The sequence below is a fragment of the Beta vulgaris genome, chromosome 7, assembly GCF_026745355.1.
Source record: "Beta vulgaris subsp. vulgaris cultivar EL10 chromosome 7, EL10.2, whole genome shotgun sequence".
Lineage (NCBI taxonomy): Eukaryota > Viridiplantae > Streptophyta > Magnoliopsida > Caryophyllales > Amaranthaceae > Beta > Beta vulgaris.
Window position 1 is genome coordinate 60205683 of NC_079208.1, and position 27631 is coordinate 60233313.

Below are 27631 nucleotides of genomic sequence, written 5' to 3' on the forward strand. Positions count from 1 at the left end.
ACTTTTCAAAAAACATGTACCCATCAACAACTCAACACTAAGCTGGATTTACTTGCACTCTTAGCCCACAAACAAGCCCATGATAAACCTTAAAAAGCCCAAAAGAGAAAAATTTAAGGGAGCCGAAAACGAAAGAGAAATCCAAATTGTTTTAGATAGACAAGAGATGAATGATGATCATCTCTTTCCCAAATTCTTCTATTTCTAATTTTATTAATTAATTTATTAGTTACCACATAAAAAGTAAAAGAAAAAAGTAAAGTTTCCCATAAATATAAATTGTTCTTAGCACAAGAAAAGAAGAGAGTTTGAGAGTACCACGTAAAAAAGACAGAGAAACTGCAAAAACAAAAAGAAGATACTGAAAGATTGAAGAAATATGAGATGGTTTTTGTTATTCTGGGTATTTTTTCTGCATATTCATCTCTTGCTAGTCACTTCAAAGTGCTCAAATTTAGGTACACTTCTTTTTTCTCTCTCCTTAACATTCAATATATTTCTGCTAAATTACAACAATGTTTGAAGAAATAGTTTAAAGAAACTGTTAAAGATTTGTTTGTATAGTATAAAACTATTTTTTAAACTGATTGGTTGAGGTCGCAGAAATAGTTTTATACTCTATCTGATAGAGCCGATGATTGACGCTCTAGAAATTGTTTCAATGATATGACATAGGCCCTATTCTTTAAAAAAAATTTATCTAATTAGTAAGAATTAGGTTTATTAAGAAATAATCAGTTTGAATGATCTGTAAAAATCAAATGACTTCATACAACAAATACAAAATGGGAAATGAGTTAGTAAAATACTACTACTATACTTGAAGTATGTATGTTCTAGTTTAGTAAGATTAGGGTGAATAGAAGAGGGCCTAGTATTCAGCTATATATTGTTTTTATAATATCAATAGAAGACATAATTTATTTAATTAGGAAGAAATGTTGGTCTGTGAATGATGTACAAAGATAGGATTTTTTTATAACTATAGAAAAAAAAGATGTGGTATATAAGAAATAAATTTTTCTCAATTTTGGAAGATATTAGAGATATAGGAGAAATTAGGAAATTCTTTTCTTAATATGTTGGTGAGAAATGAAAATATAATTGTATTTAGTGTTTAGGAAAGGTTATGTCATAGTTCTTCCCTTTATATTTAGTTTACTCATTTTATTTTGAAATAAAATAAGGAAGAAGTGTAAAAGTATGAGATAAAAATTATATAAATGAAGAGAGAAACTAAAAAATGGATGACATGAGTAAAAACTGAGGAGAAAGAAATGGAGAAGTATGTGTTAAAAAGTAAAAACGTACTACTATAATATCTCACTGTTTAATAACTGTTATATGGTTTAGAATAGTAACCAATTCTTGTCCGGTATCATACGTTCTGGATTTTTAATGAAGTGCATTTGAATTTTTCAAAAATAGAAATATATATATGTCTTTAAATGATTTTGTCACCCCCACAAGACCAACATGAGCATTTTAGGGAGTTGGTTAGAATTAACATAACAAATGAGAGGTCAAGTGTTCGAGTTTTGAAATACACATTTTTACGGTTTAATGTCTCATTTGATTGCGTGGAGGAGGAGAGAGTACATGTGACAACATGATATCTGTTTGTCTTGGATTTCAGATATATATATAAATTGGGAAGATAAATGATGGGTTTGGAGAAAAAAATACTTTAGGATCCTAATTCCTAAGTAGGAATTAAATAAGAGCATGAAGCACACTAGATCCCTCATGACTCATGTGATTGTGTATATATTAATTTTCATCAAAAGTTATTGTGCTACTGCTGAATAGTTCATAGTGTGGCATAATATAACTTGCTAGAATAGTGTTTGTACAAGAATGTCATACTCTTCTCTCACGTAATGTGGGGGTAAAAGGCAAAACTTTTATGAGGGAAGAGTGCTAAAGAGAGCTATTGGAGATGCTCTTAAGTCCGACTAAGGGTAATTGTAGATTTCTAGGAAGATATTCCCTGACTATTCTCAATACTAAAATAGGTTTGAATACAATGTACTACGACATAGTAAGCTAATTTTAAATTAGGTAGACGATGTATAAAGAATACAATTTTTGTAATTTTTAGTTGCATCAGTTGTTTTTTCGCATTTATCGAGACGATTTTTTGAACGTCAATATATCTTATTGGGTATAGGAAAAATTTGATATTTGGAATCCTCGTATTGAGACGAATCTAATAAGATCCCACATGACTATGTTTTTTCTTATATAATAATGCGAGGTAGCTTAACAAAGTTGATTGATGAATAGTGCCACAAAATCAAATGGTGCAACTAGAAAAATACGGAGGTAGTATTTAAGAATAATCAAAGATTATTTACATATTATTCTAATAGTAATTCAAGAACGACTTTCAGCAAAGAGTTTGTCTCGTAAGATACCGCCTACTTTTAAATTAAAATTAGGAAAGGGTAAACTCAATATTAAAAAGAAAATTAGCTCAATGGTGACTCGGTTAATTTCTTTCAGTGACTAGTTTAATCTATTTAGTTACTAGGTCTACTTTTATATTAAAATTAGACCGTCTCTTTTAATAATTTTTGTTCAGGAAATAACTGGTATGATGGGGTAATTTAATAATTTCTTTCGGTGACTAGTTTAGTCCACGCAATTTCTCTTGTTCACTAACGAACTAGTTCTCCTAAAGATGAGGAGTTAGCTCATGTAGTAGAGCACTCCCCTCTGATCTTTGAGGTCAGGGGTTCGATCCTTACCCCCCAGCATTATGTTGGGGTATTTCCTTAGCATGCTTTGCATGCATTACGAGCCAATGTGCTGGTAGTTCCTACAAGGCTAATAGCCTTGGTAGGGGTAACCCTTGGGCTGACTTAATTTCCCAATAAAAAAAAAAAAACTAGTTCTCCTATAAGCTTTTTCAATAAGACCATTTTATTTGGATAAATCCTTATAGAATTAAGAAATGTGTGTTCACAAATTTTATTGTAGTAGTAAGATCTAATTGGTGTCAGAAGTGGAGTCACCAATTTTATTGATTCATTGTGATTTATATATGTTGACAATATCATGTACATATGATCCTACAGACATGCAAGTACACAATAGTGTCAAGGATAGAGAGGCATTGTCAAGATTGCAAATAACAGCAATCAGTAAGAGAGGTGGAGGCGTTGGTGGTCATGGTGGTGGTGGTCACGGTGGCAGTGGTGGTCATGGTGGCGGAGGTGGTCATAGCATTGGTGGTGGTCATAATGGTGGCTATAGTCATGGTTATGGTGGCGGAAGAAGCGGTGGTGGTGAATCGAGTAGCGGTGGAAGAGGAGGACGTCGACCATATTATGGAGCTGCAACCGGAGCAGGAGCAGCAGCTGCAGCTGCAAGGAGATCCCATGGCCACCAAAGGCAGAAAGGATCAACTTGTCCAACTGCACATGTTGGGTTAACTCTAATTTTATTTTTGTTAGGTGTAAAAATCTATTTCATTGAATTTTAAGCTTTTTATTAGCTTATTATTTAGGTTAATTGTAGTTCAACTAGTTTAAGAGTTGCAAAACTATACCACAACCCCAATAGAAAAGAACTCATAATGCATTACTAATTATGTAATATAAAGAATATTTCAACGAAATTGATATTTTTTTTCTATGATTAATATGTTATATTAGAATATATGTACATAAAGGGCTTTCATCTATCATACAATCGTAAGGATGAGGAGCTAGCTCATGTGGTAGAGCACTCCCCTCTTATCCTTGAGGTCAGGGGTTCGATCCTTATTCCCAGCATTATGTTGGGGTAATTTCCTTAGCATGCAGCCAATGTGCTGGTAGTTCCTACAAGGCTAGTAGCCTTGTTAGGGGTTAACCCTTGGGCTGACTTAATTTCCTAATAAAAAAAAAATCTATCATACAATCGTTGGCCTAGAAACTGCCGGGATCGGGCTTGTGTGTAAATATTTGAATTAAAAATTGGTGAGCTGTAGTGATAATATCAAGCAACAAAAAAAAGTGGCATGTAAATAATACACAAATTGTGGAACGAGAGATTTAATATATAAAATCAAGATATCTTTCTACAAATGTAAATTTTCCTAGTAATTTTGGTTATAATTATTTCGCTTCGTCTCTCTGATCTCTTATTTTCCATCCAACTTGTACAAAATACTAAACTAATTAATACAATTTGTATAAATTATATATCCCAACCTATAATCTCTCCTTCTTTATAAGATAGGCTTAACTTGATATCACAAATGAATTGAACATGAACACAAGGGTTTACAAGTATCTCTTGATGAAAAGGCACCTTTTTGTCTCTGGTGAAAATGTAGGTATTTGTTTCATTCTTTCTGAGTAGATAATTTATTATCAAAATTATGTGTTGTCAAATATATAAGTCAAAGTGTTGCGATGAATAAATATCGAAAAAAATGTATACATTTTCATCGAGGGTCAGCTTAGAAACCTTATAGAATATTATTGAGGATTTTAAGTACCTTCACATCCTAAGTCACTCAACTAACATTGTTACCAACCATTACTATTTGCTTCATTAAGAAGAAAAAGAAAGGATATGATAAAGGGTTATAAAGAGGATGAAAAGGTTTCTCTTTGATTAAAAATGTTGTTTGGTTAGGAACATTAAAAAAATGACAAATTATTATTATTATTTAATAATAATAATAATAATAACAATAACAATAATAATAATAATAATAATAATAATAATAATAATAATAATAATAATCCTACAACCATGGGTTTATCCTCCTTAACAAACTCTTGGTCAAAGTCTATATAAATGTTTATTCATTTATTAACGCAAGTGAAAAATGAAACCACTTTCAATAACTCATTCGAGTTTTATTAATGCAAGTTTTTCTGATGTCAAAAAAAAATTAAGCTCATAAAATTACAAGAGATAAACAACACAATTTAAAAGTAAAAGGAGCATGAGATTTTATCTTGTTTCCTTGGTAGTTTTTTTGCATCTTCAGTTTTCCCAAATTGCATCCAAAGGCTCCAATTTAGGTATGATCCTTCCTCTTTCATTCTCTCTTTATAATCCAGATTCAATTGTTTTGTTCACTTTCTTTGGTTCCATATACTACATTTCAATTTCCCTGCTAATTATAATTTTGCTACATAGAAGTAATTATGAATTATTATCATAAACATAACATATTTATTTGAATACTTGATAATTTTTTAATCTATATGAGTCATGAAGACAGTACGAAGAAGGAGAGGGGGGATTCGAACCTGTAACCTATCGTTTACAGCACCTTCATCTTAATCACTAGGTCAAAAAATCCTTGATTGAATACTTGATAATGAATATATAATGAAGCTGCGAAATTCTCCTAGTATATTATAACAACTCAACAAACATGTCTTTTAGCGACTATATATTACAAATTTTACTTGTGTTATTGTTTAATTTACCGTATAGTGACTATTAATTCTGCACGGGAAAAGTAATGATTTTTTTCATGACAATAACATCAAATTGATGGATCATAGATAGATAGATTGGTATTGCGTGATATGGATCACACTAAAAGCGGATCAAATGTATTTGGCAGTTAAATGATTACATTCCCCCCACACCAACTTAGAAAAACAAGAAAAAACAGGTACATTAATTTTCATGTATCTGATCAACTTGGGTTGACGTAAGTGGTTAAGGGTCTCTCGCTCCTTAATCAAGATTTCGGGTTCGAGCCTTGGATATGGAAAAAATCCAAGTGGGAAGGGATGCTGCCCTTTGAGGTACCCATGCAAACTCTCGCAATTAATTAGTCCACTCGCCAAAGGCAGTGGAAAATTTCTGGTAGTAGGACCAAAAAAATTTCATGTATCTAAAATGACCAAATTACACTTGTATGCCTTACATAACATTAGGTGGACAAGACTCAAATGGACAGGAAAATAGCACGTTTAAGAAGGTGGGATCAGTGGATCATTGGGTGCATATAACAGCAATTAGTAAGCGTGGTGGTAGTGGTGGAGGTGGAGGCGGAGGCGGAGGTGGCGGTAGAGTAGTAGCAATAGGAATCGGAGGAGGTCGTGCGAGTAGCGGTGGTCATGGAAGCGGTCATGGAAGAGGACGTGGTAATGAAGGTGGTGGCTCGGGAGTTAGCCAAGGAAAGGGGGGGTTCCTTCCATACGCGGGAGTGGCCGGAGCTGATGGAAGTCATAGGAAAAAAGATCAACGTGGATCAACTTGTCCAAATGCACCCTTTCAAATAACTTGGCATTTGTTTTTCTTGGGTTTTGGAATTATTCTTGTTCAATTTTAAGCATACTTTTAATTAGATGAAGAGACTTCAATGTTGTTCTAGTTGAAATAGGTTCACATGAGGTTGTTTATTTGTTTAGTGTGCTTGTCTTATTGGTTTTCTATCTTGTTCTCCCTCCAACTTAAACACAATATGACCACGATCATTAACAAGAATATAACGAGTTAACAAAGTATTGAAATTAAGTGATTGTCGAAAATAATAAGTAGTTAAAACTTAGGTATATACTAAATTAGTCATAAATTTTGAATAACAAAGTAACAACAAACTCATCATAGAATGTGAATCGTTGTGGATAAAAGGTGTAAAAGAATTCCGATCATAACACAAGAAAGTGATTTTGCCAAATCAAATAAAGGAAAACAAATTTGAGTACGAACATTCATGAGCTAAAGATAACCTCAATAAACATTCTCATGAACCCAAAAATACATTCAATTTGCAAATGTAAAACATCTCTAAGCTCATCGCTTATAAGTTAAAGAATTGCAAGACCTTTTTTTTTTGACATCAAGTAAAAGTACAAAATTAAAAAGAGATACAGGGAAAACTATTTTTTGTACAAAAAGTTGCGGATTCATAAGCTTGTCGAACCTGTTGTAGATCCACTTTTGTAATCCTGCACCATTCCATTTGCTTACCTAAGGCTAGAATTGCAAGACCTTCTAATCTCTCCTTGTTCACCAGTAAGCACTTCAATTGCACCCATCTTAACCATAGCTTCACCAAATTTAGCTAGGAAAGTATTGTTGTTCTTTGCTAGCTCCTTAACAAAGTCACTAGTCCTAGAATCAAGCGCTATTTCTTGGTCTATTTGAAGTATACCTCTTCCTACCAATATTTGCTTATAAAAAGAGTTGTCTATGAGATTAACATTATTGGTCTTGGAGTTCAATGGGATTAATACTTGGCCAATTTTGTCCTTAGGGCATCTCCTTTTCAAAAATTGTGCTAGAGTTGGATTCATAGTTTGATCAGTTTTCCCGCTGTGTTGGAAGTTGTAGAGACGATCTTGGATGAAAGTACAGTGCGTCATTCCCACACTATGACCACCTATACGTATATTGTTAAGAGTAAAGCCCGCATGTGAGTTAGGAATAATTGTTTCACGTTGAAGAATTAGAGAGAGACTGATTAACATATAGATTGGTGGTTACTCCACCTATCACCAATTGGTTTTAGGATGGAACTTTGTCAACATTTATGTGGTCACTCTCTTCTTCGACATGAGCTTGTGTACGGGCCTAATGAAATTTATCATACATGCATCAGTGCATGCATCATGGTAAGTCGTAACAAATGGTGACAATGAATTAATTAAAAAAAAAACATTGTACATCATATAGAAAAAAGAGTCTCATATTCATAGTACTTTCTATGTTCTATTTGTATTCCTCTTGTTTGGAATCTTTTTGAGTAAAATAGTACGAAAGAAATAATATTTACACTCATATGGTAGTGGAATTTCATCCCTACATAATTGTTTCTCTTTGAATTTCATAGATCATTCGGTATCATCTTTAAATTGGTAAAAGATGGTTTCGAAATATATGAAGAAAATAAAAGAGGTAATCATCTCTAAAGTAACATTGGATGATAAAGATAATTTTTTTTTTTTTTGATTGGGAAATTAAGTCAGCCCAAGGGCTGGGGGTAAGGATCAAACCCCTGACCTCAAGGATCAGAGGGGAGTGCTCTACCACATGAGCTAGCTCCTCATCCCTATGATAAAGATAATTATAAAAGAGGTAAAATCGACTTTGAAGTAATGGTGGATGATAAAGAAAATTATGAAGAAAATATAAGAGATATAAGAATAGACAGATATGATGAGCATAAATTTAAGTATGAAATTTTAATTTCTTCACAAATAACTTATAAAATCATTTTTATTATCATCATTTTTACTGTTACCACATAAATTGAGAAAGTTTTGCTTTGCGTGTGACAAGTTACACTATGCAACGTACCATAGGCAATTAGCTACGGGCCGGGTTTTAAACGCGCTGCTTTGATTGGCGGATTCTTCGTTTATCCGTTGCTATTTACCTAATTTTGTTACTAAATTTACTTAACTGCACTATATATGTTACCGTCGCACACGTGCAAATACACCTTGTATTTAGTTTAGGAATAAAATTAAGAAGCAATTATTTATCGTCGTCAATGTTACCTAAAAGAAGAACCATGTCCTGGATGCTTAGTCCTTTCTTAGCAAATGCTTGAATTGTTTCAGATATTGATAGATATGGTGAAGGGAGATCGACATCACTTGCTTGTGAAATGAGACCATCTCTTCTTCCTGTTTGGACATGGTACCATTTTCCTCCATCCTACACATGATCATATCAATGTTACATTGATTTGTTAAGTGACTCTCTCTCTTTGTGACACCCCCTCCCGCATCAATTAAATGTATCATACTCTTTAGTTTCCGATACAAGTTTTAGACCATTTATATCTTTAATTAATACGTACCAAAAAAAACTATAACAAGTTGATACTTTGGAAATACTAATCAAGACGAATAATACTGGTTTAGCTCCTTAAATATAGCCTTTTCTCTTCATTCTTCAAGCTACATATTATGGCTCTTAAAGTTAAAGAAACATCCTATAACGGACTAGTATATTTGATCCTGAAAATGAACAATTGAAGAATGACAACTTCAAGCCATATCTTGAGGAGGCAAGATAAATCAACTATCCATATGAGCCACGAAAGCAGTACAAAGCACAAAAAAGAGGAGGTCGGGGGGATTCGAACTTGTGGTCTATTATTCACAGCACTTCAATCTTAACTATCAGGCCAAGACATCCTTGGTTAGATAGTGCATAAAGTCAAGTAGTTCGACAATATAGAATGGAGAAAGTAATAAGTATGCTTACCAAGAAAACTGATACTCTAGCAGCTATAACAATAATATCAGCACAAGAGACCACTCCAGGACAGATTTTCTCCAAAGTGGCCTTTGCCTCATCAATAACTTCAAAACCTTTGACACTTCCATTAGAAAGAGCATCCTTCTCAGTTTGATTTCCATCAATTAAGATGGAAGCATCACATCCCTATTCTTAATCAACAATGCATTCCAAATTAATCTTTAGTGCATATGCATAAAATTATGTAAAAAGGTTATTATTCATCACAACGAAACTATATCATCAAGTGAAGTTCTGATAGATCAATTTTGATACATAGATTCAAAATATCAACTTTTTTATCATTTTACAAAATGTAACAAATATATTAAGGATTATACGCATCACAGGTCATAAGTTCATAACGAAATAAGTGTAACCACTAAAAAGAAACGCGCATAATATATATACTTCCTTCGATATATATACTTCCTTACATGAACAAAGCAATCATGAAATTGCATGCGAACAAGGGCAGCTGTGATGAACCTGTCCCTGATGAAATGCTTCTTAACAACCTTAGAAACTATTTTCTCGACATTTGTGGTGTTACATTTTCCATTATAGAAGCCCACCTGAAGAACACCATAAGATGGGATAATGCTTAAACTCATCAAAAGAAGCTCTAATAGCGCGAGTTTCATTGATAATTTCATCGTTAATGCTACCATCTTTATTCCCTTGTTTTTGTAAAAAAAAAAATTACTTACTTTTTAACTAAGAAACATGAAAGTGATGCTAATAATGTGTTAGAAATAACTTAGAATTCAGCTGCATATTTATTGAAATGAACGCATCAATTCAAGCAGTTTCTAGACACCGGAATTCTGGCTGCATGTAATCTGCACGTTGTTTTGTGAAAGAAGTTTTCGATGAAGTCACAGCAGTATAGCTGTACAACAGTACAAGAAAACATAGCATTATCATAAGTTTCAAAACTTGAAGATATGTTTTGTTCATCTTTTTTTTAATTCTTATTATAAAAAAGGTTCAAGTAATATTAAGAGATATAACCTACAATTGAATTAATTGAAGAATTAGAGAGAATTACTAATCTATAGATCGGTGGGTTACTCCACCTATTAGTAATTGGTTTAGAATGGGACCCTACTAACCTTATATATAGTCAAAACTCTACTCTAGTGTGGGTTTGTATTAAGCTCAATGAAGTGTATCACATAACCTCATATTATTTTAAAAATTAATAAGTTCAGATAAGTTATGTTCAAGTAACTCTTGCAAAATAAGGTCTAATAAGTTTACGTAAACAAAAATAAGTTGAATATAACAGACCCTTATATAGGCATGTATGTGACTTGGAACAAAAACTCTTATACTTCCGAATAAGGTCTAAGGATGCTAAGATGAGGGATTGATCCTAGGTAGGGGTGTGCATCGGTCCGATACCGGGACCAGGAACCGGTATGGATCAGTATTTGAAATTTTTGTGGATTTGGAGTCTGGACCATACCAAAATATTCTGGTCCGGTCCAGGTTTTTTTTACCACAATTTGTATTTTTTATTCAAAAAACATCTTTTTTTTCTTAGGTTTAGACATATTAGATTCAATGCATTAAAAGAAGGGACTAGGGTGGATATCTCGTATCCGAAAACTAGCAGTTCGTCCTGTCAATCCCCCCGGGCCCAAATAACTCAATTTTACTAATAATTCTATCTGCAAGAATCTTAAAGGCAATAAAGATGGGGTTTTAACTTTATAGTTTTTAAAGATTTTTTTAACCATTAAACCTATTTTTTTTATTAAAAAAGGAATTTTGGTCACCCGATCAGAATTGAAAATTTTCGAATTTGGACCACATCGAATCGGAAACACAGAATTTCAAATTTTCATGAATCAGAGACCGGATCAGAATTTTTCCTGTCTGGTTCGATTCTGGTCCGAATTCGAGTTCCAACTCCTAATTCTAGGTGGATGTCTGGGAGATGGAAAGGCCAGTAGGCCATCACTTAGCTCTCCCCTATGCCTCAAAATATTATGGTTCACTTTCGGTAGTGGTCTCAGCCCATGAACGATATAAACACACATTTGCTATGTGTTTGGTTGTTGGGAAAAAAGTTAGAGATGACTTGTAGGATGCAGACAAAAGCGGTTTCAAATTTTTGTATTGGAAGAGTTACAATTGATAATTGAAGACCAAGATATAGGGGATAAAGTTAAGGGGGTGCATACTAAATTACTAGTGTAAAGAAACTGAAATTGTGGTTGTTGTAGATCAACGCCGCGTGAAAAAGAGAAATGAGCACTATATTATGGAATGAAGGGAGTATAAGATTATATTTGTGAATTTTGGTGTCCACTTAAAAAATCTTAAATGTCCTTTATTTTTTAAAAAGTATTTTACAATTTGATGTTAATATTTACATCTTTTAACAACTTGAAACATGCATTACGTGTATCTAAATCTATTTAGAGTGGTCAAAACTCTTGTTTACATTTTAAGAAATTATGTTATATTGACAAAAACTATTTTGACAAAGTATCGATTTGAGGAATTATGGTAATTATCGCTTTTTAAAAGTGAAAAATTGCCACTAACATATTAAGTTTCTCTCATTCTATAGTCTCTATTATATCTAACTTTTATCCCCTTATTCTTTTGGCTTAATTAAATTGAAATGAAGTAAGATTGTGAGAGAAAAATAGTTAAATAAACTATGTTAAACTATGTTCCAGATGTTCCACTCCACCTTAGCTTCATGCCTTCATCCATCAGGTGGTAATCGTTCTAACTAATCAATCATCAACAATGACAACCATGTTCTTTTTGATATATAACAATTGAATTGAACTAAACTGATTGCAACTGAACTGAATTGAATTGAATTAATATGAATTAAATTATAACTAATAGAAATGATAATTGGAACTGAATTGAATTGAATTCCTTTGTGCCGCATTTCGCTCAAAAGGTTGAAGGGAGATAGTGCATCAAGCTGTTCACAAGGGCCAACTTGTTCCTCTTCCCCCATATCCAAGATTAGGAAACCATAGGAGAGCCGCCGACTCCAACTACTGTCCATGTACGATCCATACTGAATTTGACCAACTGCCCATCCTACCTCCTCTATGTTCTTGACAACTCATCTTTGTTTTATCTCAGAACTAAGCTGATTATAACTAAACTAAACTAAACTGAAAATAAACTTAGGAAGAACAGACTCTAAGGGTAAGTTTATTGCAAGACTCTAAGACTATACTTCAGACTCTACCACATCAGCTTTTCACTAATTCAGACTAATTTCAGACTCTCTTTACTTTTATACTTTATCCCCAGACTATTATCAAGACTCACTTTTTTTTTTTTATTAATAAGATTTTTTTTTATTTGGGCTAATATTTTTTTAAAAAAAAATTCTAAGAATTGAGACATCTGGCAAGGGGAGTCTTGAGTTGAGTTTTGGAAATCAAAACTCACTTTAAGACTATGGAGTCTTAGAGTAGTTTATTGCACAAGATCCACAAAAGTTTCAAATCAAAACTCCTTTTAAGACTTACAATAAACTTATCCTAACTAAAATAAGACCACATTTAACCATTCACTTTAAACACATAAAAGATTTAAAAAAAACAAGGCCCAAAGGCCAAAATAATCCCAAAACACCAAAAAATAAAAATAAAAACCATAAACAAACAAGGACAAATTAGTCAATTCTTTCCTCACACCCTCAAATCCCCAACTTTTTCATGACTCATTCCACCCAATCCTCCAAAACACAAACAACAACAACCACCACCACCAAACCATGACCACAACAAAACCACAAAAATGGAGTTGGCCATCCGCCATAATCGGCGCAACAACCGCAGCTACAACCGCAGCACTAATAACCGCCAAGCCAAAAGACCCAGCTTTCGAAGTCATTTCCATCGACTTAACATCTTTCAAGCTCAATTTCCCAGCTTTAGACGCCGAGTTAATCTTAACCGTCCATGTAAACAATCCTAACATCGTAGCCATCAATTATGATACTACTACTATGTCTATCTTTTATGACGGCTCACTTCTTGGAACGGCTCGGCTTGAAGCTGGTTCACAGCCGGCTAGGTCTTGTCGGCTTGTTCGGCTTCCGGCTCGGCTTAGTGGGTTGGAGCTGGTGGCTCATCATGTTAGCCGGTTTATGTCTGATGTGGCTAAGAGAGAGATGGTTATAGATGCTGTTGTTGATGTGGAAGGTGTTGCGAAAGTGTTGTGGTGGGAACATAAGTTTAGGGTACATGTGGATAGTAGGGTGTCTGTTGATCCTGTTTTTCTTGATGTTATTGATCAAGATAATAGATCTCAGATGGAGCTTTTTGTTTCTTGATGTTAATTGTTATTTTGTATTGAACACTATTTTCGCCGAATGGTCAAGATTGAGATGCTATGAAAAATATCATTGTTAATTTGTTATTTGTAAAGTTAATATTTTTGTCTTATTTTTTTGGTGTTATAAATTAAGAGTAATGAAATCACGTGTTTTAGGGAAATTGGAAATGAAAGTGATGAAAAGTTTAATGATTAGGTGATTATGGGTCAGGTTTGAGCCGGGTTGCGCCTAAAAATATTGTCCATTGGTTGGGTGGGATTGGGTCAAAATCTTGTGCCCAAAGCTTGTTATTTAGGGTTGAAAAATAGACTAAAAAGTTATTTTTAGTTTGTCCAAAACAAAAAAAAACCGAGTCAAGTCGATCGTGAGTCAAAAAAATCTGCCCAAAACCAGCCCAAAAATCGGGCCGAGCTGATTTTATCAACTCTAATTGAGCTGCGCTTCTAATATTTAATTTGCAATCTTAGACTATGTTTAGTTCATCTTATTAGTTGATCTAATTTTAAGTTATTTTTTCTGATCTAATATGAGTTTTAACATGTGGAGTTGTGGATGCTTTTTAGTTTAGTTGATATCATTATGAAGATGGTATCGAGACTTGGGATCGAATAACCTTCTAGATTATTGTAAATTTGTGCTTAATCTAAGATGATTACTTGATAATAGTAAAATGTGATACTAATATGAAACAACTGCTAAATTTTAGATTAATCTAATATGGACATAAAGTAATTACATTATGCATTCTTTTTTAATTACGATATTTCATTTCTCTGGAATTTTCATATTAATTGCAATATTTTCTGACCCGATTTCATTTATTTTTTTCTGAGTGAAGATAAGTTAACAAAACATCTTATCTAATCTTATAAGATTTTAAATAAATTAAAATAAGTTAAACAGAATAGAGCCAAAGTATGCTCCATCATATAGTGGACGACTGGACGGTTGATCAAAACATAGATAAATGTAACAAAAACATGTTTTCGATGCATATTGAAAAATGAGCACTAAAGAAAAGTCTGCCTTCCACAGTCCCACTATCTTTATATTCAAGTGCTCACCCCTCACAAAGTAAATGTACAAACGACCCTACCTTTTATAATTAAGTTATTTAAAACCAATTATCACCCAAAAATAATTATTGAAAAAAACAAATCACAATATGACAAAATTTACTTCCTCCGTCTCATAATACTCGCTACCTTTTCCATTGTGGCAAGTTTCACATTACTTACTACATTTTCTTTTTGGTCAATAAATTCTTTTTATATCTCTTCCCTCATATGAGTCCCTTTTCTTTTTACTCTCTACCTCTTTGTTCTCCAAAAATTGCATAGGAGTCCATAAATTAAAAAGAGTAGCGAGTAATATGAAACGGATGAAGTATATAATATAATAATATAATCCACCAACTTTTATCTCTTTATCTTGGTATACACTCCCACATCGTCAATACCCAACAAATAAGTTGCTCTCTACCCTTTTACTTTCTTCTTCAACAACCATAACTTCACACCCAAAAAAACTCCTTTCATCGGCCACCGCTAAGAAAAAGACATTTATACCCCTCGTCGTAACCTTATCTTTCCCAACACTAGTCGCTTTTTGACCTTGTCAAACCTCTACCCGCTACCTCAAACGCTATCGCCAAACAGAACCTATATGGGTAAAAAAGTAAAATGGAGTTGGACCTCGGCTATAATTGGCGCAACCGCCGCCACAGCCGCAACCACTTTTTTCTTAGCCAAGCCGAAAGTACCCAACTTTCGGCTTGTTAGCCTCACATCATTACAACTAAAATTCAAAAACTCAACCAAAGAAAAACAACACCAAAATCAAGACAATGTGAAATTTCCACGTCTTGATGCTGACCTCATCTTGACCATACACGTCAGCAACCCCAATATCCTACCTGTCAGGTACTCTGCCACGTCACTATCAATATATTATGACGGCTCGTTTTTAGGCTCGGCCTATGTCCCAGCTGGCTCGCAGCCGGCTAACTCATGCCAGCTGCTTCGGCTTCAGGCTCGGCTTAATGGACAAGAGTTGGTTCAACATGCTAAAAGATTTATTAGTGATGTGGGTAAAAGAATGATGGTATTAGATGCTGAGGTGGATATTTGTGGTTGGGCGAAATTGATTTTGTGGAGCCCAAGGTTTAAGGTCCACGTGGATAGTCGTATTGTTGTTGATCCTGTTATGCTTGATGTTATTGATCAGGAAAATGAGTCTAGTATGCAAATGTTTGTTAAGTGAAACTTTTGTATGTTTTTGATCCACTTTTTTTCTTATATGGATTATATTTTGTATCAATGTTGTAATGTTAATTTATATGGAATAGACAAAATAGTAGTGTTTATATAACCCAAGGGCCGAAATGAGAAACAAAGCCCATTCATAACTTTCTTTTCTTGTGTTGTCTCTTTTATTTTGCGAATTTAAAAGAACTCGTATTGTGTTTTGTGCAACTTATTTTGACGTTAAGAAAGTTTGTTATATATCTGTTGAAACTTGTTTTATAGCTTGTAAGACACGTGATGGAATTTTTCTTTTTTGGTGAAACATAAGACTTTGTAATAGGGCGTGTAAAGCGACTCCAACAGTATAGGGTCCTGTTTTTGTAGAGAGGTCAAAACTCTTAAATTTAATGTTTTTTAGCTATATTGTTCAAACTCGAGCTTTATTTTATCAAAAATAGATTAAACAATGATATAAGTACTTTGTAGAATACATTATTTATAATTCTACAATTTAGGTATAATAATTTTATAATTAGGCTCCAAATTGTGATTAACACAGTGACCTTGAAATTTTTAAGACAGCCTTGATGAAACATATTATTGAAGTTGGATGCCATATTATACAATTTCACTTGAAGATATGATAGATTCCACCCCAAACGGCAATACTCCTTCAAAATCAACTTGTAAATGGGCCCAAATTGAAGTTGTAAATGGGCCCAAATTGAAGTTATAAATGGGCCTTGCTTGTGACGGATCTTCTAATGGCTTGGCAATACATAAATTATACAACTTACATTAACATTATCAAGAGCCTAACCCTAAAGAATTACGAGATTGTCATCATCATTATTAATATGTTTATTATCATCTATTATATAAGTCATTAGTAGTTAAATAACGCATTTTCCTTTCAAACTTCTTAATTTTATTCGTTTCTGTATTTAGATATGGTAATTAAAACTACAAATATACAAGTTACATTAACATTATCAAGAGACTAATAGCCCTATAGAACTATGAGACCGTTATCATCATTATTAATATGTTTATATATTATCGTTTATTATATAAGTCATTAGTAGTTAAATAATCTTGCAATTTAGGGCATGTTCTATTCGACATAAAACAACTGAACTGAGAATTGAGCTGAACTGAACCGAACCGAGCTGAATTGAACTGAAAATAAGATGGGGAGAACAAGTCCTTAGACAAATTTAACTTATAAGTTTTTGAAACATTGAAAAAGACATGAAGAGGGAAACTCATTGACCTACTCTAAAAGTGGTGGGTAAGATACAGTTGGATTGTGGCCGTGGACATGTGATCAAATACATGTTATAATTTTGAAAGATGACCGAAAGAGACCGTTAGATCCTTAGGAACTGATAAGATTCTATCCATGTAGTTTCTGATTAGCTTCTTTTATGGCTTATTAGTCAAACATGAACTTATAGTGACAACATAATCATGATGTTCTAATATAATTAAACTAATTTATGTTGAAAATAACATGTAATATGTACTATGATATGATTTGTGCTTCTGTTTTTATGTTGAATTTCAGGCGATTATGTAATGTAATGATAGTGCATAGTGGCATTAGTGCGGTACATGCATGCGTGATGATCGTAAGACAATGTCAATCATGTTGCAAGTTCCATAGATATATAGATCCATGTTCATGTTCTAATACCATTATGGTCTCATAGCTAGTCTACTGTCATAGATTCTTGTTTGGTTGAATGCATGGAGTATAAATTCCTCGGAATATTGCCTTCTCATGTAATTGTATTTCTTAGGAATTGTTAAATGTTGTTTCGTGATTTAAGGAAAATGAAAATTTCCATGGGAATTTCCACTTATCTAAGTCCCCCTGCTAGGTAAGTAACTTCCTCCATTTTGTGGGAAGTGGAACTTATTAGGAATTTCTACTTAACCAAACAACACCAAAAAATAACAATTTCTAAAAATTCAAACTTCTTATGTTAAATAATACTATTAACCAAACAACCCCATACTTTTATGATGACACACAAAATAAATCTCATCCACCCTCTCCCTTCTCAGTGGGATATTTAGCGCCAAGTATGAGAGAGGCTTGTGTTGCATCCACACTTTTAGCCCAAATGGCTCTTGCGTTAGGGAGCATGATAGAGTATAGATCTATTCCTGGACCCTCAACCATTAGCTTAAACTTTTGGTTGAGTTGGTCCTTTGACAAGTAGTGTAGGGGGACATGCGAAAAAGAATGAGAAAGAAGTGAGAAAACAAAGAAGGGTGAGTAAAATGTGGAAGAGACATAATTATCCAAGACAAAAGCACCCCATAATTTTAACAAGACCTTTAATTTATTAGAGAACTCATAATTTTTAAGGGAGCAATGAACAAAATCAAATGATTTACACAATATTGCTTAGTAAATCCAACTTGGTAGCACAAAAGCTACTTCCTCCGTTTTTTTTATAGATGCTACATTTCTCTTAAATGGAAATGTCATAATAGATGCTACATACCATAAATGGATTTCTTTTCACCATAAAAATCTTAAAATACTATTAAAAAGTTGGTGGTCCCCCACCTTCTCTTTTAAAATACTCATACTTTTTCCTTAACAAATATTTTTTTATTCAAAAAGTGGTGGTCCCTACTTTCTCTCTCTACCTTTCTTAAAACCCCACCACTTTCTCTATATAGCAACAATAAAAACACGGAGGAAGTACATTTTAAGATGGTCTGTATCTTTAAAGATACAATATCTATTGGGTACATATTATACATAAATGAGAAAAACGAGAAAGACATTCATAAACACTAATTAATAAGTCATTGAGTACATTAGCGGAAAAATATTGCTAATTTGGAAGTATATACTAAACTACTAAAGGCTAAAGTCATGTATGCAACACATGATTGGATTTTTCATAATTTCATCTCTCATTCTAATAAATCATTTCCGATTTGGATCAATATAAGTATTACTATAACTATAACTATTCTTCCTGTCAATAAAAAAAAACATAACTATCTATACTAATATATTTAAAGGCGTTCCTAAACGTGAAACGGTACCACGTGGCGCTCTCCGTAAAGCATTTTACTCCACGTAATCCGCATACGCGCTCTCCCTAAAGCATTTTACTCCACGTAATCCGCATACAATAAAAAAACTAGAAATTGCATAGCACAAGGTTTGATCCCATGACATCAAGGTTATATATCAAAGTCTTAACCACTAGACCAAGTGATATTTAGTGTTATTATTTTAAAGTACAATATTAATAAATGAAAATTTTCCTTATCCGGGGCATAGCCCGGGCCTAATAACTAGTTCTTTTCCCTAAAAGATGCTTTAAATGATTAAGAAATTCACATAATATCTTATTGGTGCCAAAATGATAAAATAACGATAACATAACATGCAAATAATATACCACGATATACTATGTCTTATTTGGTGTAAATGAGCGATTAAGCGCAATGGCTTAGATGACATTCAATCTCACGTCTTAGTATTATCCCCTACAAGACTTTACCAACTAAGTTAGATGACATTTGTAGGGTACAAACTATATAATGAGAGATTAATACACGTCCATTTGATTATTACATACTAAAGAGTAAGAACTAATGCCCCTGTTTTTTTGATGCATTCAACTAAATTGAAACAATATATGAGAGAAAAGTAATTACATTAAGCTGAATCAAATTAATCTAAACTAAACTAAATTGAATTGAACTAAACTGAAACCGTCGCAAAATAAGTTAATAACAGGCCTAAGGAGTAGGAGTAGGAGTAGGAGTAGGAGTAGTAGAGTACTACTCCACAAAATTTCCAAGCACAGATAACAAACATAGCACATTTTGGAGGGAAGACCTTTTTTTGAAGAACACAAACCATCAAAACAAGAAAAGAGAAAATACAGAAGAAAACTAACTCCTAATCAACAAAAAGTGGTCCACCTAAATAGTATTAATACAAAAGTGGGCAAAAAAACTGTCTCAATAAATGATTAATTTACTCAAATTTAATACTCCAAGAACAAACAACTTCCAAACTTCCCTCATTCATGCTCTATCTTTCTTTCTCTGTGCTTCTTCAACGCTCCTTTTTTTTTGCAGAGCTGGAAAAAAAAAAGCACCCATCTTTGATTCAATCTTCATTCATGTTACCCACGTCCTCCATTTTTACCCATAATCTGAGCTCAAAATACCCAAGTTTTTGAAAAAATTTGATCTTTGAAAATTTCCTTCAAATCTTTTTTTTGAAAGTTTCAATCTTTTTAAAAAAAATTGAGGAATATTACTGATACCCATTGATTAATTGACAGCAATGACAGAAGTATTACATTCTCCATCACATTTCTCATCATCTTCAGGTATTATTACACCTTCTGATTCTTCATTTTGCAACAAAAAAAAAACACAACTTTAATATAATCAAAACCCTAATTGAAATTATGTAGATAGAAGAAGAGGGGTTGATTGTGAATGTGATTCAAGTTCAAGTTGTAGAGAGAGAAGTGAAGATATAAAGAGGAGAGAGAAAGAAAGGGAACAACTTTCTCTCCTGGCGATTCTTGTGACTTTGTTTAGAAAGTCTCTGATTGGTTGCACAACTGACAGGGAAGCTCGTATTTCTGCTGCTATGGATATTGGTTGGCCAACCAATGTCCGCCACGTGGCTCATGTCACATTTGATAGGTTTAATGGCTTCTTAGGTTTGCCTGTTGAGTTTGAGCCTGAAGTTCCTAGGAGGGCTCCTAGTGCAAGGTACATTTTTCCTTTTTCTAGTGTGATTTGGGAGGTTTTTAGGTTGTGCTTAATGGTTTTTATGCTTAATCTTTATTTGGGTTTTTGAATTTGGTGTATTTTCTCTAATGATTTTTTTTTTTGTAATTTGGTCAACTTTAGGGATAATGTGATGTGGGTGCTTGTGTTGGTTTTGAAATTGCCAATTTTTAATCTGTTATTTGATAATGTTAGGGCATAGTTTTTGTGTAATCTGATGTGGGCATAAGCACTGGAAATGTGTATCTGTTTTCATGTGAATCTAGATAATGCATTCTTTATGTCCAATTTTTGAAACAGATAATCAATCATAGAGAAGGGATTTCCCTTTTTTTTCTTGGTCATTTGGTTTGAAAGAGGAGAGGGGCGGAGTGGCGTGGGTTGAAGAAGGGGGAAAGCTCCTTTAAACTTATTGTGGTCACAGAGTTCATGACATTTTGCTTTGACTGGTCACTTATGTTGTCATAAACCTGTTCGATTTGATTCTAAGTGTTATGTTGCCTGTTTGTCTGGAATGTCACATGGTCATGCCTGTCTTTGCTTGATCAAAAGAATGTTGTCCGAGTAAGGTACCGAGGCTTGATTGTGAATTCGGAAGTGTGTATCTCATAAACTGATTTTGAGCATCTATATTGCCACTAAATTTGATTGACAAGAAACATGATTCATGGATTGGCCTTCTAGTAATATTGACTTTGTTGATTCTGATTGTTTTGTACAAAATTCTATATAGTCCTCTGTAGAGGATCAATGACAATGTTGAAGAGCTTTTGACGTTAAAGATTGTACCACCCTGGAATAAATGCAGAGAATTTTGAGCTAGATTTCAGATAGAGGAAGAAGTGAATACATGCCTATTTATCCAATAAGAGCATAACAAACTTTCTATCTTTATTCTCCCAATACTGACGAACTTTATACCTTTATTCTCTAACTAAATTGAAAGAGAATCCATATTTTAACCTTCTTGTCCTTTAGTGATGCTGCGTAACAGACAAGATCTTAGTGAAAACATCTTCAACTTGGTCAGTGGAGGTGTGGATGGAGCAAGATTAGACTTTGTCACAAACTTACTCGATTTGATTCCAAGTGTTCTTCTGCCTGTTTGTTTGTGTGTCACATGGTAATGCTTGTCTTTAGGTGATTGAAAGAATGTCGTGTGAGCAATGCAGTTAGAATTGATTGAAAATTTTGAAGCTTGTTCCTGATCACCAATCGACGATGAAAATTGAAATTGCCACAAAATTTGATTGACAAAGAATGGAATCGGTGGCTTTTAGTAATTTTGACTTTGTTGATTAAGTTTGTTTTGTACAAAATGCCATGTAGTCGTCTCTAGGGGATTAAATCCAGAGCTTGTGACATTAATGAGTATATCTCCTTGAATAAATGCAGAGAATTTTGAGCTAGAGGCAGATAGAGAAAGAATGTAGAATAAGTTTCCCAATGCATTCATATATATCCAACAAGAGGATAATAAACTTTCTACCTTTACCTCTCAATACTGTTTCTATCTTTACTTTCTCAATAGTGGCATCAGTGACTAACTTAAAAAAGAATCGAAATTCTACTCTTCTTGTCCTCTAGTGGTGCTGCGTAAAAGACAAGATCTTGGTGAAAATCAGCACCGTTTCAAATATTTTGGGGGCCTTGTGCTAAATAAATAAAATGAGCCCTAATAAAGTTATCTTAAGATTAATATATTAAGTGTTTAGAACAATGTGACTAAAAAAACAATGAACTTCAGATTTTTGTGCCCTCTAAGATGAGGGGCCTTGTAAGATATGTCACTTTGCACAACTCTTAGACATCTCTTGCAGAAACATCTTCAACTTGGACAGTGGAGGTGTGAACGAAGCCCGATTCAATTATGTCTTTGATAAAGTGACAATTTATTTCTACATTATGTTTCTCTTAGGGGTGTAAAACCAGATTTGCTGCCATTGCTGAAGTTGTTTGGCTGTCGCATCTCAGTATAGTATGTTGTCAACACTGCCAAGTGCCTTAACAAATGATTAGACCCATGGCTTATATACTAATTCAGCATTAGACCTGTGCTTTCCCAACAAATGCAGAAACCAGATATCAACTTCTTGGTCAGAGGGAAGCTCTCCTAGTCACTATCATAGTATGCACATTGAGGCTAAAAGTGAACCGAGTTGAAATTCTAAGTGCCGAAGAAGCCTCTTAGCGTCAATATATGAACGATTGTGAGTTTATGGATCAAGAAGGCTATATCAATCTGGTTATGGTGAGGCAAATAAGTTATACAAGAAGTCTTTGATAAGGAGTGGCATTCGGCAAAGGACACCCCCTATGTGGGGTGAGTTATAGGAAGGCTAAGAGGTTTGGAGGAGGTCATAATGACTTCTTTGAGGTCAACAAGTATACTTCCTTTGAGGTGCTAACTAAGAAGCTCTTAAGAGGACTGAGGTCTTTTATATTGAATGTATCAGACAACATAGTCTTAAGGGGAGTTATGTCAAAGTTTGTAAACCATCATAGATGAGCTCCAAGGTAATCCTGTGATCATAACACATGATCAATAAGCTGTGATCTGCCTTGGACTGTACTTCTAAGATAGTAACAGTTTGATAAACTACTGCCTTGAGCTTGTTTGAGCTTGCATTTTGCAAACCTGATGAGATTGTAGCTTGAGAGGAAGTGACTCCCCCTCAACAAGAATAACTCATGTATAAGCTTATGAAAATGTCATGTATATATTCTATTCAAGATTACCACATTAGAATCAATCATCTGCTTGAGTTGTAACTCAGTTTTAGATTGCTGCCGTAGCCAGTGAGCTGTAAAGTTCTGACCGTAGCCATTTTAGGTACTGGGGAAACTCACTGCAATCTTCACCAAAATTTTGTTTGCAAAATTAAGATCTCTGAATAGATATTGGTAGTTCGGTACATGGTTTTGTGCGACCACTTACACCCATGGTTTTTTTTTTTTTTTTTTTTTTTCTGGGTGGTAAGGTGGTCACCTCGTGAGCATTGCTTTGCTCAAGAGTTTTTACTTTATATCTATAGCTTGCTCCCTGTGATGATGTTTGTTAGAATGTTTAAAATGTAGAGGATCAGCAATAGTGTTGTCAATCTGGTGTGGAAGCGAATGAGCTCAGGTTGAATTCTTTGGAAAGCTAGATTATCTACAGGGAGAGATGTAGGAGTGCCATTGTCATTAAGCCACTATGAGGTTGGGTTCTGCTTGATCTTCTAAAAGGAGCAGAAGATGTGGTACAAGAAATAGTCTCAGCTGATGTAGCTGAATGAGAAGGTGCTGAGGTGATATATGCATGTATAGGCTGCTGAATGAGTAGATTGAGTGTGAGGTAGGGATGTAGGCAAGCATGCCATGTAGGAGTTTGGGGGAAAAAGTAGTATGGTTGACTGAAGATCCTCTATGTCAATCATCAGGATGAAAGTTTTGGTCTTTTCCTTAGTGAACATAGTATACAGTCCTCCTACCTTTATGATATGGCTCCTTGTACTGTGCATTGTTGTTTTGCTTTCTCTTATCCTTGACTCATTTGCATATGCAGTACATCAGTCTTTGGTGTTTCCACGGAATCCATGCAACTCTCATACGACTCTAGAGGCAACTGTGTGCCAACGATACTTATTTTGATGCAAAGGTGTCTCTATGCTCAAGGAGGCTTGCAGGTACATGCTATCTCTTGCATCCTCTCTGTATTCTTTATTGTCATTGATGATGTCATTGCATTCACCCCCATTTTGAGTTGGTTGGAGATTATCGGTCGCTGGATGTTCCTCTCCTTTCAAATGTGCTTTTCATGTGTATGCTCTAGCAATCGTGCTATTAAAAGTGATAAATATTTGTTTGCAGGAGGAAGGAATTTTTAGAATTACTGGAGACAACAATCAGGAGGAGTTTGTTAGAGACCAATTAAATGGGGGTATTATACCAGATGACATAGATATTCATTGTCTGGCCGGTCTTATCAAGGTATAAATTTGCTATACATTGACAAGTGATCTTGTTTTTGGTTGAATGTGTATCTTTTGTAGAGAACTGTTTGAAATTACATGAAATGCGAGTCATATAGTGTTTGTAGTCACTAGATTTGCTTCATAAATTCAGCTCAGTGGCATCTGCAACGTGGTTTAGGCCCTTTCTTGGCCGTAATTGTCCTTTGTGCAGCAATGTACTCACTTTTTCGGACTCTTAACAAGATTTCAATAACCTTTTTTTAGTTTGAATCACTATTATTGGTGAACATAATCCACGGAAAGATCTACTTCATGGTAATTGCAATGGACAAGAGTGCTGCACCGATTGAGTCCCTCTAGTTTTTATTAGTTTACTGTTTATCCATTTTCTTTTCTAAGTTGTCCCTTCTTAGTTTACCCACTTTTTTTTTTCTGTTTTTTGAATCGTCCCACCAATTGTTTATTATTATCTTTACCTTCTCATTTTACTTTTCTTGGGCCACGACATCAACTTGAAAAAAAATTTGCGAATAAATTAAGGTCTTTTCAGCCAATTTGTTAAGCTCACTTCATTTTTTCGTGCTCTCTAGGCTTGGTTTAGAGAACTTCCAACCGGAGTTCTGGATCCTTTGGCACCTGAGGACGTGATGCAGTGTCAGTCTGAAGAAGATTGTATCGAGCTTGTGAGCCTGCTCCCTCCAACAGAGAGTGCTCTGCTTGACTGGGCCATCAACCTGATGGCCGATGTTGTTCAAGAAGAACTCTACAATAAGATGAATGCTCACAACATTGCTATGGTGTTTGCTCCAAATATGACACAGGTAATGGTACCTGCCTCATTGACTTCAAATAGTAGCAGCAAGATTTCTTGATATGATGGTAATTCTGTCAGAAATTTTGATTTTTGTCACCATTCTTGACTCTTATATCTTTATACTTCCTCCGTTTCTGAATAAGTGCAACATTTGCATAGTGTTTATTCACAGTTTAAACTTTAATTAGCTTTGGTGATTTACATTTTAGGAAAAACATATATGGGATCTTGTTAGATTCGTGTGAATGTGAATTTTTATAATATCAACTTTTTATAATTTTTACTTATTGATAATTGAAGATATTAATGATTAAAATAATGCATTGGCAAACGTGAAAACAAGAAGTGTTGCACTTATTTAGAAACAGAGGAAGTATAAACTTTGTATGGGAGGGGTTTTTCTTTTTGAGGGTTTGAATATTGATAGGCTTTGTATCCTGGAATATAATATGCCTTCTTAGTGATTGTTATATTTTACAAGAATGCTTGTAAGAGAAATGGCTTTTTTTAGGCTGTTAGTCATGAATTGTTTTCTACTGTAGATGGCAGATCCTTTAACTGCATTGATGTACGCTGTTCAAGTGATGAACTTCCTCAAAACTCTAATCACAAAAAGACTGCAAGACAGAGAAGACGCAAGGATAGACCCTGCTTTTGCTTCCTGTTCGGGACCTTCTGATGAGAGCGGCCATCAAAGCCCATCACAGCTTTGTCTGGGAGATTATCTCGCTGAAGAAACTGAGGGATCAGAAGTTGAGCACTACTCATCTGATGATGAACCTGCTTTTGATAGCCCCCATGACGCCAAACAGTCCGAGGATGGAGATGAATCTGATGATTCTCCATTTCACTGGCAATCTTTTAAGGGGTTTCAAGCCAGTCTAAAGATCCATTCGGGACCCGTGTTTCAATCAAGTATTTCCATTGTCAGGAAAGATTCTGTGCAATTAAACAGGCGGCCTCCTGTGGGACCCACAGAGAAGCCGAGGACTATGAGCAAGAGCAACCTTAGCTGTGTAAGTTCAAGGATAGAGCGTATCGAAGCATGGCGGTAAAAGCAACTCTGCTTAGACCATATGTGTAGTTTTTGCCCATTGATTCAAAGTGGTATGCTCACTGCACATGTATGTTTTGGAGAAGATTGAAATTGAGATAACACTTCTCACTTGCTTTCATTTTTTTTTTCTTTTTTCTTTTTTCTTTCCATCTCTTTTTGCCCCAGTTTCTTCCTGGGTGCTCTAGCTGGATGATCTTATGTGACATAGCACGGATAGCTAACAGGATTCTCTGGCTCCCGTAGCGTAGACTGGTGCTTGTCACTGTTAATCTTCGGAAAAGTGTGATTCTTTGGGGGTCTGTTTGGTTTGACGGAAAAAAATTTCAATGGAAAATGATTTTCCGTGAAAGAATATCTTCCAAGGATTAACAAAATAGTTAACTTGTTAGTTGTTTCCCTTTATTGGGTTGCTCACAAGAATTGTTAGAGAACAAACAAAAATATTAAAAGAGGATGAATGCAAAATCAAAGAGAAGAAGGTAAGGAAGAACAATTTTCTATTTTTGAAACTTTCTTTCTAACACTACCTTTCTTACACTTTTAGCAGTGTGAAGAATTACTTTTGTAAATACAATTTTTTGAGGAATTCTGTAAATACTTTGTATTATTAAAAAAAACAACTTTTTATTATCTATATTTCTAAAAAGAGCAATCGTACCTTTGTAGAAAAAGGGAATTTGTAAACTTATTCTCCCCAATTATCCCATCCTTATTTCCTGAACAAAAAAGAGCTAAGTCATCTTGACGCGTGTGAATTCTTTAGAGTTGTAAAATAACTCTACAAAACATAGCTAGAGCAAGTCCTTAGATCTCCTCAAATAAGAAAAAGCTACGCTATATCTTTGGTATCAACTCACAAATTTCTGTCAAAAAAAATCTCACGAGAAGAAAAGAAAAGAAAAAAGTGAAACTTGATTTTCGCCGATTAATCGGAACGAGCTAATTTAAGATCAACTCAGCGTCTAACCTCACAAAATATATTAAGCACATACATTAAGCAGTACTAGTCAAGCTTGTTATATTTCACTGACAACAATGCCTGAAAACTTTTGATAAAATAACAGCAACAGAGAAGGTTAGGATTTTGATTATATAAATCATAGTTATTTGCACATCATACCACGTTATGGCATAATCAGTGGCTATGCCAAAGTGAAGTTTGGAATTACTTGACCAATAATTAGGCAAATGATATAAGATGACACTTTCAATCGAGGTTAG

General features: G+C 34.2%; 6 protein-coding genes across 6 annotated transcripts; 5 read left to right on the forward strand and 1 right to left on the reverse strand.

The window, feature by feature from the left end:
• Positions 1-57: 57 nt before the first annotated feature.
• Positions 58-3639, forward strand: LOC104900301 (glycine-rich cell wall structural protein). The gene is made up of 2 exons (XM_010687692.4): positions 58-458; positions 3081-3639. The coding sequence occupies exons 1-2, from the start codon at positions 380-382 to the stop codon at positions 3485-3487; spliced, it is 486 nt and encodes a 161-aa protein (XP_010685994.2). The 5' UTR covers positions 58-379; the 3' UTR covers positions 3488-3639.
• Positions 3640-5878: 2239 nt separating this feature from the next.
• LOC104900473 (glycine-rich cell wall structural protein 1.0-like) lies at positions 5879-6295 on the forward strand. Its single transcript, XM_010687888.2, has one exon. It carries the CDS (start codon positions 5879-5881, stop codon positions 6293-6295), a length of 417 nt encoding a protein of 138 aa, XP_010686190.2.
• Positions 6296-6643: 348 nt separating this feature from the next.
• Positions 6644-9887, reverse strand: LOC104900474 (peroxidase 60-like). The gene is made up of 4 exons (XM_048648200.2): positions 9654-9887; positions 9184-9363; positions 8469-8628; positions 6644-7348 (listed from the first exon to the last, which is right to left on the reverse strand). Exons 1-4 carry the CDS (start codon positions 9885-9887, stop codon positions 6933-6935), a joined length of 990 nt encoding a protein of 329 aa, XP_048504157.1. The 3' UTR covers positions 6644-6932.
• A 2325-nt stretch (positions 9888-12212) lies between these two features.
• LOC104900302 (hypothetical protein) lies at positions 12213-13624 on the forward strand. Its single transcript, XM_010687693.4, has one exon. It carries the CDS (start codon positions 12983-12985, stop codon positions 13541-13543), a length of 561 nt encoding a protein of 186 aa, XP_010685995.2. The 5' UTR covers positions 12213-12982; the 3' UTR covers positions 13544-13624.
• Positions 13625-14948: 1324 nt separating this feature from the next.
• On the forward strand, positions 14949-15953 carry LOC104900303 (hypothetical protein). Its single transcript, XM_010687694.4, has one exon. It carries the CDS (start codon positions 15212-15214, stop codon positions 15806-15808), a length of 597 nt encoding a protein of 198 aa, XP_010685996.2. The 5' UTR covers positions 14949-15211; the 3' UTR covers positions 15809-15953.
• Positions 15954-19808: 3855 nt separating this feature from the next.
• LOC104900475 (rho GTPase-activating protein 5) lies at positions 19809-27044 on the forward strand. Its single transcript, XM_048648199.2, has 6 exons — positions 19809-20171; positions 20259-20565; positions 24131-24251; positions 24436-24555; positions 25130-25360; positions 25896-27044. Exons 1-6 carry the CDS (start codon positions 20126-20128, stop codon positions 26406-26408), a joined length of 1338 nt encoding a protein of 445 aa, XP_048504156.2. The 5' UTR covers positions 19809-20125; the 3' UTR covers positions 26409-27044.
• Positions 27045-27631: the final 587 nt, after the last annotated feature.

Coding starts and splice junctions, on each gene's coding strand:
- LOC104900302 (XM_010687693.4), top strand. CDS start 12,983: ATGACCACAACAAAACCACAAAAATGGAGTTGGCCATCCGCCATAATC.
- LOC104900301 (XM_010687692.4), top strand. CDS start 380: ATGAGATGGTTTTTGTTATTCTGGGTATTTTTTCTGCATATTCATCTC. Junction 459..3,080: donor TTCAAAGTGCTCAAATTTAG/GTACACTTCTTT, acceptor ATGATCCTACAG/ACATGCAAGTACACAATAGT.
- LOC104900475 (XM_048648199.2), top strand. CDS start 20,126: ATGACAGAAGTATTACATTCTCCATCACATTTCTCATCATCTTCAG. Junction 20,172..20,258: donor ACATTTCTCATCATCTTCAG/GTATTATTACAC, acceptor GAAATTATGTAG/ATAGAAGAAGAGGGGTTGAT. Junction 24,556..25,129: donor GTCTGGCCGGTCTTATCAAG/GTATAAATTTGC, acceptor CGTGCTCTCTAG/GCTTGGTTTAGAGAACTTCC.
- LOC104900473 (XM_010687888.2), top strand. CDS start 5,879: ATGCCTTACATAACATTAGGTGGACAAGACTCAAATGGACAGGAAAAT.
- LOC104900303 (XM_010687694.4), top strand. CDS start 15,212: ATGGGTAAAAAAGTAAAATGGAGTTGGACCTCGGCTATAATTGGCGCA.
- LOC104900474 (XM_048648200.2), bottom strand. CDS start 9,887: ATGGTAGCATTAACGATGAAATTATCAATGAAACTCGCGCTATTAGAG. Junction 9,364..9,653: donor TTCATGATTGCTTTGTTCAT/GTAAGGAAGTAT, acceptor GATTAAGAATAG/GGATGTGATGCTTCCATCTT. Junction 8,629..9,183: donor CTAGAGTATCAGTTTTCTTG/GTAAGCATACTT, acceptor GATCATGTGTAG/GATGGAGGAAAATGGTACCA.